The following is a 13225-nucleotide window of genomic DNA, read 5'->3' as shown; positions in this document are numbered from 1 at the left end:
GGACGCACCCCCGCCCAGCATACCCTACTTAAAAGGCATACCTGGTTAAACTCCGGATTCAATCCCGAAACACAGGCCTCTCTAATTAACCTTTTTGGGAAAGCGATTGATGATGCCCTAGAGACAGCAAAGAAAAAACACTGGACTATAAAGTTACTTAGCCAGATCACGGCTAAACCCTTTCACCAGCATGGAGGCTCTAACGTACGCCAGTCCTTTCGTGGCCAATCCATTTCCTGCTCGCCCCAGGGGCAATATGGCTCTGGCAATACCCCCTGGTCCTCCGATGAAGGCTCCTCTGGTAACTTTCAATACCAGCAAAGAGGCTCGCGTTGGGGCAAGGGTAGAGGCAGAAACTCTACTCCTTGAGGCTCCCCGGCCTCCACCTCAAAGTGACTTGCTGGTTCAGGTTCCCCTCCCACGCTTCCCCGGTCATGGGTTGCCTGTCTTCATTCATCCACGCCTGGGAGGGGATCACTTCAGATCAGTGGGTACTAAAGACCGTTGCCCACCGGTATTGTATTGAGTTTCTCTGACCACCTCGCTACCACCCACCAAGCACCAGATGCATGTCGCCAGAACCCTGCACGTCCTGCTGGAAGAGGTTCAGATTCTGCTGGAAAAGGGAAGTGTATTTATTCAGTGTACTTCCTTGTACCCCAAAAAGGATCGCACCCTGTTGTAGACCTGCGCCCTGGTATGTCAAACCTCAAAACTTCAGGATGACACTTCAGGAGGTAATCCCCCCCCTACCCCCCCCCCCCCCCCCCCCCGCTGCAGCAGGGGGATTGCATGGTCACATTGCACATGAAAGATGCATACTTTCATATTTCAATGTTGCCAGCGCACAAAGTACCTTTGATGGAGGACACCGATCAGTTCAAGGTTCTTCCCTTTTGGCATTCTCAGCCCCAAGGGTATTCACAAAGGTACTGACTGTAGTAGCGGCTCACCTGCACAGGCAGTCCATCCCAGTCTATCTCTACCTCGACGACTGGCTTATAACAGGGGGGGGGATCTATGTGATCACTGCGACCCCCTGTAATTGCGACGGCCGAGAAATGCAGATTTCTTTTTTCTTTTACCCCCCCTTTATGCCCCATAGATATGTGGGTGGAGACCCTCGGCCCCCATATTACTATATCGCATACCCCCATATATATGTGGTGTAAGGGGGGGAGGGTGTTTAAAAAAAAAAAAAACACGGACATTTCAGCCGTCGCAATTATAAGGGTGACTTTTTGGCCCATTAACTCGGGTCGTGCAGAACATGCTAGATAAATACCCACACAGTAAATCTCTTAAACCTAGGATTCTCTAGCAATGAGATAAAATCTGGTCTAAACCCCAGCCAGGTCAAACGGTTTTGGGGGAGGGGGGGGGCTCTAATTTGGACAAAAGACAGGCTTGTCTCCCTTCCAACGAGAGGGTTCAGACCATGCTGTTCCAGATCCCTCACTGTGTAGCCAGTCACCAGGTGACTGTACGCAAAGCCATGCAACTGATGGGGATGGTGGCTTCCTGCGTCTACCTAGTTCCTCACGCTTGTCTGCGCATGCGCCCCATGCAAGAGTGGCTCTCGAGCCAATGGTGTCAGGCCAGTGGGACGATCTAGTGGTTGCCTCAGCAGCCCTCATCCAGTCTCTACAGTGGTGGTGAAGGGAAGCTGCTCTCACCACAGACTCAACTCTGACTGGGTGGGGAGCCCACCTCCTTCAACAGACGGCACACAACGTGTGGTCTCCAGCAGTAGCATCCAATCATATCCACCTGTTCTAACTGCTAGCGGTGTTCAAGGCCCTGAAGGCCTTCCAGACACACCTCCAGGGGAAAACGGTTCTATTCCTCACAGGCAGTACTACGGCAATGTACTACTTAAACAAACAAGGGGGCACACACTCTCTAGGGCTGTCCAAACCGTCCCGAAACATCTGGAAATGGGCACTCAAACACATGCTCCTCCTTGCACAACATGTTCCAGGGGGACGCAATCTTCTGGCAGATGTACCCATCTGAGACTCTTCCTCCCCCCTCGCCCCCCAACCCCCGTAGAGCACGAGTGGTGCTACAGGAGGACATTTTACTGTATCTTCGCAGAATCGGACTTCCCAGAGATCGACTTATTCACCACTCTGGAGAATGCCTAATGCCCAGATTACACCTCCAGGTACCCACAGAACCACTTCAAAGGGAATGGCCTTTGGATAACATGGTCCGGGAGATTGTCTGTTCCCATACCCCCTCCCTCGACTCCACCCCCCCCTTACCGGTTTACCGTACTACATAGAATAGTGCACACGGTGAACCGGTCATGATAATCCAGGTGGGCCCCTGTGTGAGCCCGCCAACCTGGGTTCTCCCATCTCCTGGCAATGTCAGTCTCCCAGGAAGCTGTTGTGCCCGTACAACATGTCTTAAGATCAGGGAGAGACACTATATCCATGCCCCCAAACACTCAACTTAGCAGCCTGGCTCCTGAGGTCAGAGTTTGGACACCTTCCGCTCCCTCAGAGATGCATGGACATACTCAGAGTCATGGAAACCTACCACCAGACATTGCTACTTCAGTAGACGGAAGCACTTTTTTAAAAATCTGATGTAATGTCAAGGCCATCAATCCTATTGTTCTTTACCTAATTCGCCTGTTAGATTCAGGACTGGTTTTCAATTCTCTAAAAGTCCCCTTTGACATACACCACATCCCAGAGCAAGGTTTCATGGTGGAACATTTCTGTAATTAAAGTCTTTATGGAAGAGAGATTTCATCCCCCCCCATCTCCAACCCATCTCCCGGGTGGGACCGTAATGTTCTTATCAGTCTAATGGGACCTCCCTTTGAACCAATGCACAAGGCTAGCCTTAAAGCACTCCCCTCCAAGACCGCCTTCCTGGTGGGGATCACCATATAAGGAGAGTTTGTGAACTGCAGGCCCTTTCAGTTCAGGACCCATTCGTTGCGATTCACAAAGACAAGACACCCTCACTTTGTGCCCAAATTTATCTCAGTTCCATGTAAACCTGTCCATAGAACTATCAACCTTTTTCCAGAACGTGGCGGAAAGAAGCCTCTACACACTGGATGTAAGGTGAGCGGTTATCTACTATCTGGAAAAGACAAAGCCACTAAGGAAAATAGTCCAGTTCTTCGTTTCAGTGGCAGCTGGTAGAGAAGGGGGACCCTGTCTCTAAATCATGAACAGCATTACACTGTTTCTCTCTTGCCAAGAGAGATCTACCCTTCACGCATAGAGCACACTTGACTCGGGGCACGGGGGCTACCATAGCATTCGGTGCAAATATTCCTCTAGATTCTATTTGCAAAGCAGCAACCTGGAGTTCTGTACCCACCTTTACACAACACTACTGGCTGGATACAGATTTTCGGGTGGGACAAGCAGTGCTAAGACATCCCTTTGCTACTGTTTCTTCACACATCCCACCACCATCTCTGGGTACTGCTCGCTAGTCTATGCACAGCATGTGAATCTAAGCAGATCCACAGGCATCAGAAGACCTGCATTACTCGCCGTAATATAATTTCTGTTGATTGTATCTGCTTAGATTCACATGCCCCCATCGTGGAGTTGAAGGAACATGACTTCTTACACCTAGTCTCTTCTGTACTTGCTCACGCTGACTATAAGGCTCCCTCACGCCAGAAAAAAAATACCACAGGGACCGCAAAGGATTTTGGGTACACTACACGTCACGGATAGTGTTGGAGCCACGCCCCTGTCAACGTTCCTTTTGATCTTTGAAAAAAAAATCCAATACTCTGCGATTTCCACTATATGGCGGAATATATCGATCGATCTATCCAGTGAAAATTGATGCAGTTTTAGGAACTGGACAGCAACCGCCACGAGGAGTGCAGGCACCGCCACCATCCAGCTGACTATACGATGGCCACCTAGCAGCATTTATTTGGTTGCTAAGTAATCAGAAGCATCATCTGGCCCTTAAGCCAATGGGCTCCGCCAGCAGGCGGAAGCCGGCCCAACGCCAAAGGCCGATAGCAAAAGGCCCCGTCCCAAGCTGGGAGGGCTGGAGGGCTGCCCTGTACCTCTTCACCCTTCTCCCACAGCTCCAGCAAGCCTTCAACATCGCGTGACTGTATACCTCTTCCCTGTCAACCTCAATCAGTAAGAATGCCATTATTGTAATGTAGCACTGCTATCGCACCTCTCAACTCACACCCTCAATCATACAGCAGCCACAGAGCACATCCAATATATCCTGGATCGCCTGCCCAGCGCTTATCCTTTCAATACCCCTTGGCCCTAGCACAGCACCTTGGCTTACCTTGCCTCATAACTCCACTATCCCTGCCCAGCAGTTGTAGCCTACTGCAGCTCGCTCATTATCTGTCCGCCTGCTCCCCTGCCTGCTACTGTTCTGCCTGATACACTGCTGCCTAACGTGCCCTAACACTTCGACTTGCCTCCCCATCAAAGTAGCACAATATTCCTCCTTCGGCTCACGCACACCATTCTAGCCACTGTTGCGTCCTCTCCACGTTACCACCTATAAAGGCTGCACCTTCTACTCACTGCAAGCTCATTTTACCTTCTGGTTACCTATAAATGTTTTCACCTAAATACTGTAATGCAAAATGTCTTAATATTATTGACATAGCAGATATTCACCTAAACTGCACTGTAATCCATGGACATGTACTAGCTTAGCGTGCCATTTGTATCGAACTTAGCTGTATCTCATCAATATGTAATGATCACCTATATCGATGTGCGCTATACTCAACATGTACCGGCACAAAAGCTGAGTAGCCTAACTGAGATGCACTGTATATTTTTTCCAGCATAACACTGTCTTGCAGTAATTGCACTGCTCCCTATGAACATAGACTAATACTATAGCCTCCTACTTGAACTTGACTGCACTGTCACACGTCTCAGGCACTAGCACAGCAGCTGCCTACCTAAATCCACTGCCAACCTCTCACCATGAATCCTAGCATGGTTGTTAAACACCCAAATCAGAGGACATTTTCCCCCCCACCCCCACTTCTACCATCTTTCTTCTCCAAACCACCTGACTCAAACGCCCCACATCCTGGATCCACCGTGCACAACTAACTCCTCGGCTACAACTACTAGGCTCAACAGGCTTGGCAGCTGCATCAAACCTATCCATCTCCTCCGAGATTGATCTACACCAGAAACCAACTCCTAGGTCAGTGCTCCCGTCATGCCTCAGTAGCAAAATATACCATAACAAGCCTACAAGGATCACACCATGAAGTGCCAATGACACCTGCCCCTCCCGCAGCTACCAAGGTCACAACACATGCCTCGCGTGAAGCTACAAAGGTCACTATGACCACCCAGACATACAAACGCATTAACAAGTCCAGGCCAGAACCTTCTCCCTTGCAATATGTACTAATTAATGCCAGATCCCTCCCAGCACATGCAACAGAAATTCACGACCTAATCACCAATCTGGACCTTGATGCCATTGCCATTACAGAAACATGGCTCCATGAAGCCTCAGGACCGGCCATCTTCCTAGTCCTTCCACCAGGATGCACAATCCTCCGGCAAGACAGACCAGCTACCAAAGGTGGGGGAGTAGCCCTCGTAATTAGAGACGTAAGGCAAACCACTTCACATCTCGAAGAAAACGTTGACTCCCTAAGATCATTCTCTCCCAACACTACTGTTGTTATTCACATAGCCTACCGCCCGCCAGGACTACTAGCTGACTTCCATGATGACTTAATCCATCTCCTTCGTGAAAATTTGAATACTACCTCCAAATCAATCCAGATATAGTCAAACGCACTATCTAAAGCTCTACAGGAACTTGGCTTCCAACAAAAAATCCTCAATCCCACCCACTGCAAAGGGTGCACCCTAGATTGGGTAGTAGACCATAACTGCGGTATGGACATCAGTTCCAACACTCCTATCCCATGGACTGACCACCACCTTATCCACATCCTCATCCTGATCAACACTAACGCACCTAAAACAGTCCTGCCTGTCCCACCTGCTCTAGCCAGATGTTTATGAAACCTAACCAAAGAAAGGCTCCATACTTCCTTAGATATTCCAGCGCTCATGCACCCACTTCCCTTAGACCCTCCTGTGCTGGCTGAAATCTACAACACCACGCTCAAAACTGCAGTTGACACCATTGCACCGCTATAGCGGGGGAGGGGGGACTCTAATTCCTGTTTTTCCACCGAACTGAAAGAACTACGTGCCCTCAAGGGCAAAGCCCTGAACAAATGGCAAGGATCCCCACAGGACTCCACGCTAACTGCCTATAGAACTCTAGCAATACAATACAAAAAAGCTATAGTCCTAGCTAAATCTTCAATTTATAAAGATAGGATCACTAACTCTACCTCAGAATCAAGAGAGCTGTTTTGCCATCTTTAAAGAATTGGCCACACCGGTCACCAGCACTCAGGAAGTTGTCAAAGACGAATTCTTATGATTAACAAAATCTAACTCCTACAGAAGATCAATGATCACCACAAGGACCTCTATAACTAGCCCAGACACACAAGAGAAAACACTTCTCTCTTTTAGGGAAGTAACTGAGACCGAAGTATTGGACACCATCCGGAGAATCAAACCGTCCCATTGTAAAGGCGCTGCTTGCCCAGCCAAGCTTGTCGAAGAATGTGCGAACACCTCAGCCCCATTCCTTACAACTTTCATTAATGCCTCCTTCAATCCGAACACTGTCCCTACATGCCTAAAAGAGCCATGGGTTTGCCTACTTCTAAAAAAAAAAAAAAAAAACCTACACTAGACCCTGAAATGGCCAACAACTACAGTCCTATCACCACAGCCCATTCCTGCTGAAAATTCTGGATAATGTTGCTTATACTCAAATACATCTGCTTTTGGAAGCAAACATCATCCTGGGCAAGAGGCAATCGGGCCTCCGCACGAGCCATGGGACAGAATCTGCCCTACTTAATCTCAAGATCCAATTCAGCAACATTATGGACAAAGGCAAGCCGGCACTTCTCCTACTGCTAGATCTATCGGCGGCGTTTGATTTTGTCAACCATGATACCCTATTAAAACAACTCAAGGCTTACCACTTCTCCCTTGAAGCCACAGCATAGATCTCGTCTTTCCTTAAATGGGGACTTATGATGGTCTTCTCGGATACTGCATGTGCAGCACCCACCACCATACACTGGGGAGTCCCGCCGGGTTCTTGCACTGCACCCACCCTATACAACATTTTCACCCTACCGCTCTTCAATGACTTGGACGAACTCAACATAGCCTACACAAACTATGCCGACGACACCCAAGTCCTACTCCCTCTAACAGGCTCCTATGAACAGGAGTTAGCTGCCCTAGACAGCATTTGGCAGCAAATGGTCTGTCTCAATGGAGAACAAGATCCTCTTGGTAGGCACCAAAGACATGCTCGATAAACACGACACCCTATACAGGACCTTCACTATCGACAATACGCCAATCACTGTATCACCAGCAGTCAAAACACTAGGTGTTTTCCTTGACTCCTCCTTGTCCATGGCGCACCCAGTCAGTGCCATTGCATCAAACTGCCTCGCTATAGCCAGGGCTATAGTAGGTTCCAAACTCGACTACTGTAATGCCCTTCTCCTGGGAACTTCCTCCAAAAACCTCAAAAGGTTACAGGTCACGCAAAACAACTCCCTCAGAGCTGCATTGAGCGTCCTCAAAAGGGAACACATCTCTCAGGCAAGAAGAGATGTGCACTGGCTTCCAGTCAGACCGCATTCTATTCAAAACCATGGCCATCACCCACAAGTGTCTCTACTGCTCTGCCCCCCGCCCATCTATCTGAAAATATTACCCCTATCACATCTGCCAGATCAATTAGATTGCACCATTCCAACCAGATCTACGTCCCCTCCTTCAAAAGAGCTAAAGCAGGAGGCTCCAGCTTCCAACATCTAGCACCCAAAAATTGGAATGCCCTGCCCACAGCACTCAGAATTGAAGCCTCATACACAGCCTTGCCTAAAGGGCTGAACTATTCAACTAATTATGCTCCCTAAGACCTCCTGGCGCTCCTCTGTAATGATAAGCAGTTATCCTTACTTTTGTTTGCTTACCTGATTTCTTCAGGATATGATTTTTTTAAAAAAGCATGTCTTACTCCTATCTGGGCTTTGGCAAAACTTGCGCAGAGGACCTTTGGAACCTCTTGCCCCCACCTCCTCATCCATCCAAACAAGTACTTTTACCTGAACCAAGACTTTGACATTGAATAGCTTAATTACCTGCTGGGTAAGGGCTGCTCAATTGAGGTGTAGGCCTTCCAATTATAAGGCAGGGCTTAATACATTACTATATATGTATTCTTTTTTTAAAATATTTTATTTTCTTTACTGTTCTTGCCACTTTACAGTTTTCGTTTCTGTATTGCTTTATTGCATTGCTTTTAATTGTGGTGGAGCGTAAAGTGTTGTGTAATCTTTTGGAGATTCACAACTATATTATGGGAGTGTTTTGTAGTGTATAGCATAACTCGCAGTTGTGACCAAGGCATGATATATACATATGTGTGTGTACTTCTCGGTGCTGCTTCATTACTTGGCTTTCTATGTTTTAACTGTACTTGCACACCAGCCACACATTTCTTGACGTTTGCCTTACTGCTATGCTTGTATTGTCTTGGGAGAGTTTGGCTAGACCAAGTGTCTATAGCCTTGTTTACCAGGTAGGTTGGCCTCTCGGAACCCTCCCACAATACTGGGTCTGACAATCCATCTTAACCATTGCAAAGGAGTTCATATAGGTGTAATATTTGTGATAAACCAATATCTGCCTGCAGAACTAAGCCTCCTCCCCACCACCACCTATTTTTACCATGATGTGCAACAAAGGGCTTACGTTTTTTCTTGAGCTTTAAATCACGCGGGCCAGTGGTAGCCTAACATTTTCATGGATTTCCCCCATCTCAACTCTCTCCCAGAGTCGAAATACTTTTGGTGGAACCCCAAATGCCAGAACTGCTCCTTTTTTCTGTTAAAAACAGTCTCCCCCTCCTTAAGAGACTTGCGTCCCACGAGTCATCTTCTCGGCCACCGCTAGCACCGAGAACCACCACACACGTTATTGCTGTCATAGGCACCAAGCAGCGACGCATTGCTTCCCAGTGGAACATTAAAGATTAGTGACCAGTTTACTTTTAACGAATTAAAAAACGGAATTACTTTCATAACGAAAAAATCTTTTTTAAATAAATCTATGCCATTGGGTAAGGGGTTAAAACGGATTTCGTTGTAAAATCATTCCCTGTAATTTAATTGGGTAATATCACATAGAACCGTGTACTTAAGAACGAGGACCCTAACATTGACTGCTTTAGAAAGACCTCTTTGAAAGATTAGTTTTATGGGACTACAAGGAAGAGTTTTTAACTTGGGATCGTAGTCGTTTTATTGAGGTTTTTTTTCTTTTCTTCTTCCTCTATAGAGACACTGAATTGGATGAATATTCTGGGGAATTTAGAGTGTGGCTTTACTGAGGTAATTGGAGTACTAGTGCCGAAGCTGCTGTGAACCGGACACTGGCCCACCAGTGGATTTGAAATCAGTTCAGGCTTTTAAACCCTTAAGTGCCAAGGAGGAGTATGCTCGTCCTTTTTGCATATACTTGCATAATGACAAATCTGTTACACTTTAACACATCTCCTACTGCCAGGAAGCAACTGTGCATGGGTCCTTGGTCTAGGGAGATACGGGCATTCCATTTCTATTTTATGCTCATTCATGATTGCTCCCGTGCCTTGTACGTCACTAGTTTCTACGTGCAAACTAATTTGTCTTGACCAGCATGACCTATATTTTGTGCGTGTCTGTCCACTGGAGAAAAAAAAAGTTCAAGCACAGCTGCCATTAATCTTCAATACTACAAATATCTTAGTTGAAGGGAATTAGTTGCAATGCAATAATAGCACTACAATGATATGCAAAACAGTACAGGCCGAACAACCTAGGTAGGGGAGGCGGGAGTGGAAGAAAATGTAGACCTTTATTTGGGTGATTTTCGTGTTTTGGATACAAATATGCATAGCAAACTAACACTATCTATTATGTAACACTGAACAAAACGCACAAACGGTGTTCAAATCGTCAAACACAAACTACACAAAAAACAAGATAAAATACTGCTCCAAAAACCCTCCTGGAGATGTGTGGTCTCAGATTGGCTGGCTGAATGAACTCCAACACTAGACAATCCAACAATGACTTGCCCGTCTTTGGGGGGTAAGGGGGGGCCGGTTGGAGGCAGAGGAGCACTTTTTTACAAATGATACGTAACCGGAACTAAAGTCTTTGTCTTAGTTGAAGCAATTTATTAAGTCAGAAGTATGCAAGTCATTGGCTCTTAGTGTGTGGTGTTTTGAGAGAGCAAATGGTGAGGCATTGTCTTGCGCCAAGCCCACTAGCGACATGCAACCAATGTGTTGCTTAGTTTTCGGGTCACGGTGACACATGACATCCTCTGCCCATCAAGTAATGTGTTGATATGCGGTCATTTTAACTAAACTACGGTTCCACATGCTACCATTTAACCTTCCTGGGGTCGTATCTTGCTATTACAGAAGTGGCTGGAAAGCAACTCCCGCATTACTGAATGCGTGCGTGCAGTTGCTGCAGGTACGTGTGGACAAGGGGGCATTCTATCATTCACTCATGAGGGAATGACATTTAATTCATTGAAAATCTCCCGAAATCTCACCTGCGAGCCCCCATGGGCTCAACCACTGGATTCGGTTGCATCCATGAGAGCCATAAGGGGAATCGCAGCCTGTGGGTGAGGTCGTGATCATATGGGATAAGGGGACTTGCAGAAGAATTCATGTGAGTACATAGACAAAAGCGAATTGGGATGCCTAACCGAACAATTACAAATTTTCTAGTTATGGTTAACAAATAAAACATAACCCTGCCACAGCCATGCCCTTCCCATGGTGTCTCGTGTTGCCAGGGGAAAATGCCTGCTTTAAAATGTTATTTGCAGCCCGTTTGTGCTAAGCTTTGTTTTGGTACCCAAAACAAAACTAAGCATTTAACATAAGCGCTATAGGGTGTTAATTTTCTTCCTTGGTGGTTTTGCTTTTCTCATGTCCTACCGGTACCAGCATGTAATTTGTGATCTCATGCGACACGTCATGAGCAGCAGTTGGCAATGGCCAAGTTACGATGACCTTGTACTCGCCCAATGCCAGTGCTGAATCCAGTTGTCGCACGAGGTCCGTGGGTCATATACTGGCCATGTCCTTTCTTACCCCAGCACTTTTCGGGAATTTTTAACGTTTTGTCTTGCCTTCCGCCATATCAGACTGCACCAAACCGAACCACATGTGCCATGTTTTGTAATCTTTCATTGTTTAGTAAGTGTAGTCGGCAGCATTACACCTACAGTGCTTTTTGTATTTTTTTTGGGAGGGGTCGGGAGCAATGCAGATTTGTTTTATACAATGACAAACCGCACTAAAGTTACAAGCATCTGAAAGTGCTCTTGTTATGGGGAGTCTAAAATAGAAGCACAAACTCTGCAATATATCTCTTAACAGGTTGGAAAGAAAAGTAGAAGTGCTTGTGGTGATAAATGCAGCAGTGTAGCCAAAAAAGTGGTGGGCTGGCACTCTAACATATGGCTTTTTCTACAGGCAATGGCCAGGGATGAGAAGAACTATTACCAGGACACCCCCAAACAGATCAAGAGGAAGATTGAGCAGTACCGACGCTATCGCCCTGAGGAATACAGTGCTCTACTCGCTTCAGTACAGCAGGCCCCAATGGATCAATAGTGAATGATACACCCCTGAAGGAGGAATACCTCTATACCGTGAGCAGCAATACTTTACTGGGACAGCTTGAGGATTGAGGATGGAGGAAGCATCTGGTCCATGGCCAATGTACATATGAACTCCTGGTGGGAAGAGACAAGATGCTGGGCTGTGACATGAAGTCGTGAATCGGGTGACTTGATTGCCCTCTGCAATTGGCATTTGTTGTACCTTTTTGGATGTTTAATAGCTGCGTTACTGCCCGAAATCATGCTGTTTTCTTGAGAACTGTACCTTCATGGAGCAGCTCCTATCCCTAATAGTTACTGTCAAAGTTGCTTTACTCTGTGGCAACCCTGATTTGCCCTTGTCACATTTTCATGAAAGCAGAACTGCAAAAAAATACTTCATGCTGTCTTTACAAGGACATTAAACTTTTTAAATGTTTTTTTTTTTTTTTAAATATCACGTGCGTCCTGGGTCAATGTTTGGACAGAATGAAGTGTATCTGTGCTGTTTCATCTCATTGTCTCTAACAAAGTAAAGTTCAGTTCTAATGTTTAGTGTGCTGCATTTCTCGATTTTCTTATTTATGAGTAGGCGAATAATCTTGGGACGGGGGTAAAGCACTCCACACTCCCATCCACTTGTTTCATCATTTACCCATTGGAGGCTCCCTTGATTACGTACCTCCTCTGCAGCCTGCCCCAAGCACCGATTTGACCCAATCGAAAGGTGGTATCCGTCTGAAAATTCATTAATGTTGCAATCGCCCCTTGCAGGATGCAGTGTAAGGGAACTTTAGCTTTCTCCAAGCTGCAAGAGTAATCCTTATTTGAAAGCCATTTGCAGAGTTCTTCCAATGTGTTTAGAGCCTTCGCCCAGCCTGGTAGTCCAACCAGACTAAAGCCCCGATTCACAGAGCGTTTTCCAATGGGATTTTACCATTCTAAAATGATTCCATGAAATAGGCCATACATTTGTTTGGCTGAATGGGATCTCCAATCTCTACTTTAGTTTTGTACTGGCCTCTGTGTTTAGTTTGCTAATGCACTTCATTTGGGAGGGTTATTGCTGCTGATCCTGTGCTTCAAATCAGTTACGTAGGTGTCTTTAGAACCATGTGGCTAGGCTGTAATACTCTGTTCAGACTTGGGGCAAACTGGCCCATTGCTGCTTTCATTTAATGTCTGGGTAGAACCCATTACTTATTTTATTCAAAAACAAATCCTGTCCAGGAGTGAAGTGCAACCAATGAGTGCTTCTGGTCATAAAAGTGCTTTATCTGTCTGCATTTTACCTGTGCAATCATCCGTGTCATTCTCTTCCCGAGTCCTAACACCATCCGCATTGTTCAGATCTGGTGTGGCATATGGGGTTCCGCTCTTTCTTTACCAGGACCAAATGGCCTTGAACAGGATAAGCAAAGATTAGCTGA

At 46.4% G+C, this 13225-nt stretch overlaps 1 protein-coding gene across 2 annotated transcripts in view; it reads left to right on the top strand.

The window, feature by feature from the left end:
- NOP16 (NOP16 nucleolar protein) overlaps positions 1–12350 on the top strand; it is a 46849-nt gene extending 34499 nt beyond the window's left edge. The window contains exons 5-6 of one of the 2 annotated variants that reach the window (XM_069651457.1): positions 9465–9517; positions 11668–12350. In XM_069651457.1, the coding sequence (XP_069507558.1) occupies positions 9465–9473 (9 nt within the window). In that variant the 3' untranslated portion in view covers positions 9474–9517; positions 11668–12350. The remainder of the gene's footprint in view (positions 1–9464; positions 9518–11667) is intronic. The other variant, XM_069651458.1, reaches the window with a different exon arrangement.
- Positions 12351–13225: the final 875 nt, after the last annotated feature.

This window comes from Ambystoma mexicanum, chromosome 3p (assembly GCF_040938575.1).
Source record: "Ambystoma mexicanum isolate Mex_15411 chromosome 3p, UKY_AmexF1_1, whole genome shotgun sequence".
Taxonomy (NCBI): domain Eukaryota; kingdom Metazoa; phylum Chordata; class Amphibia; order Caudata; family Ambystomatidae; genus Ambystoma; species Ambystoma mexicanum.
Note: the sequence above shows the minus strand (reverse complement) of the source record. Positions and strands in the feature narration are given on the sequence as shown.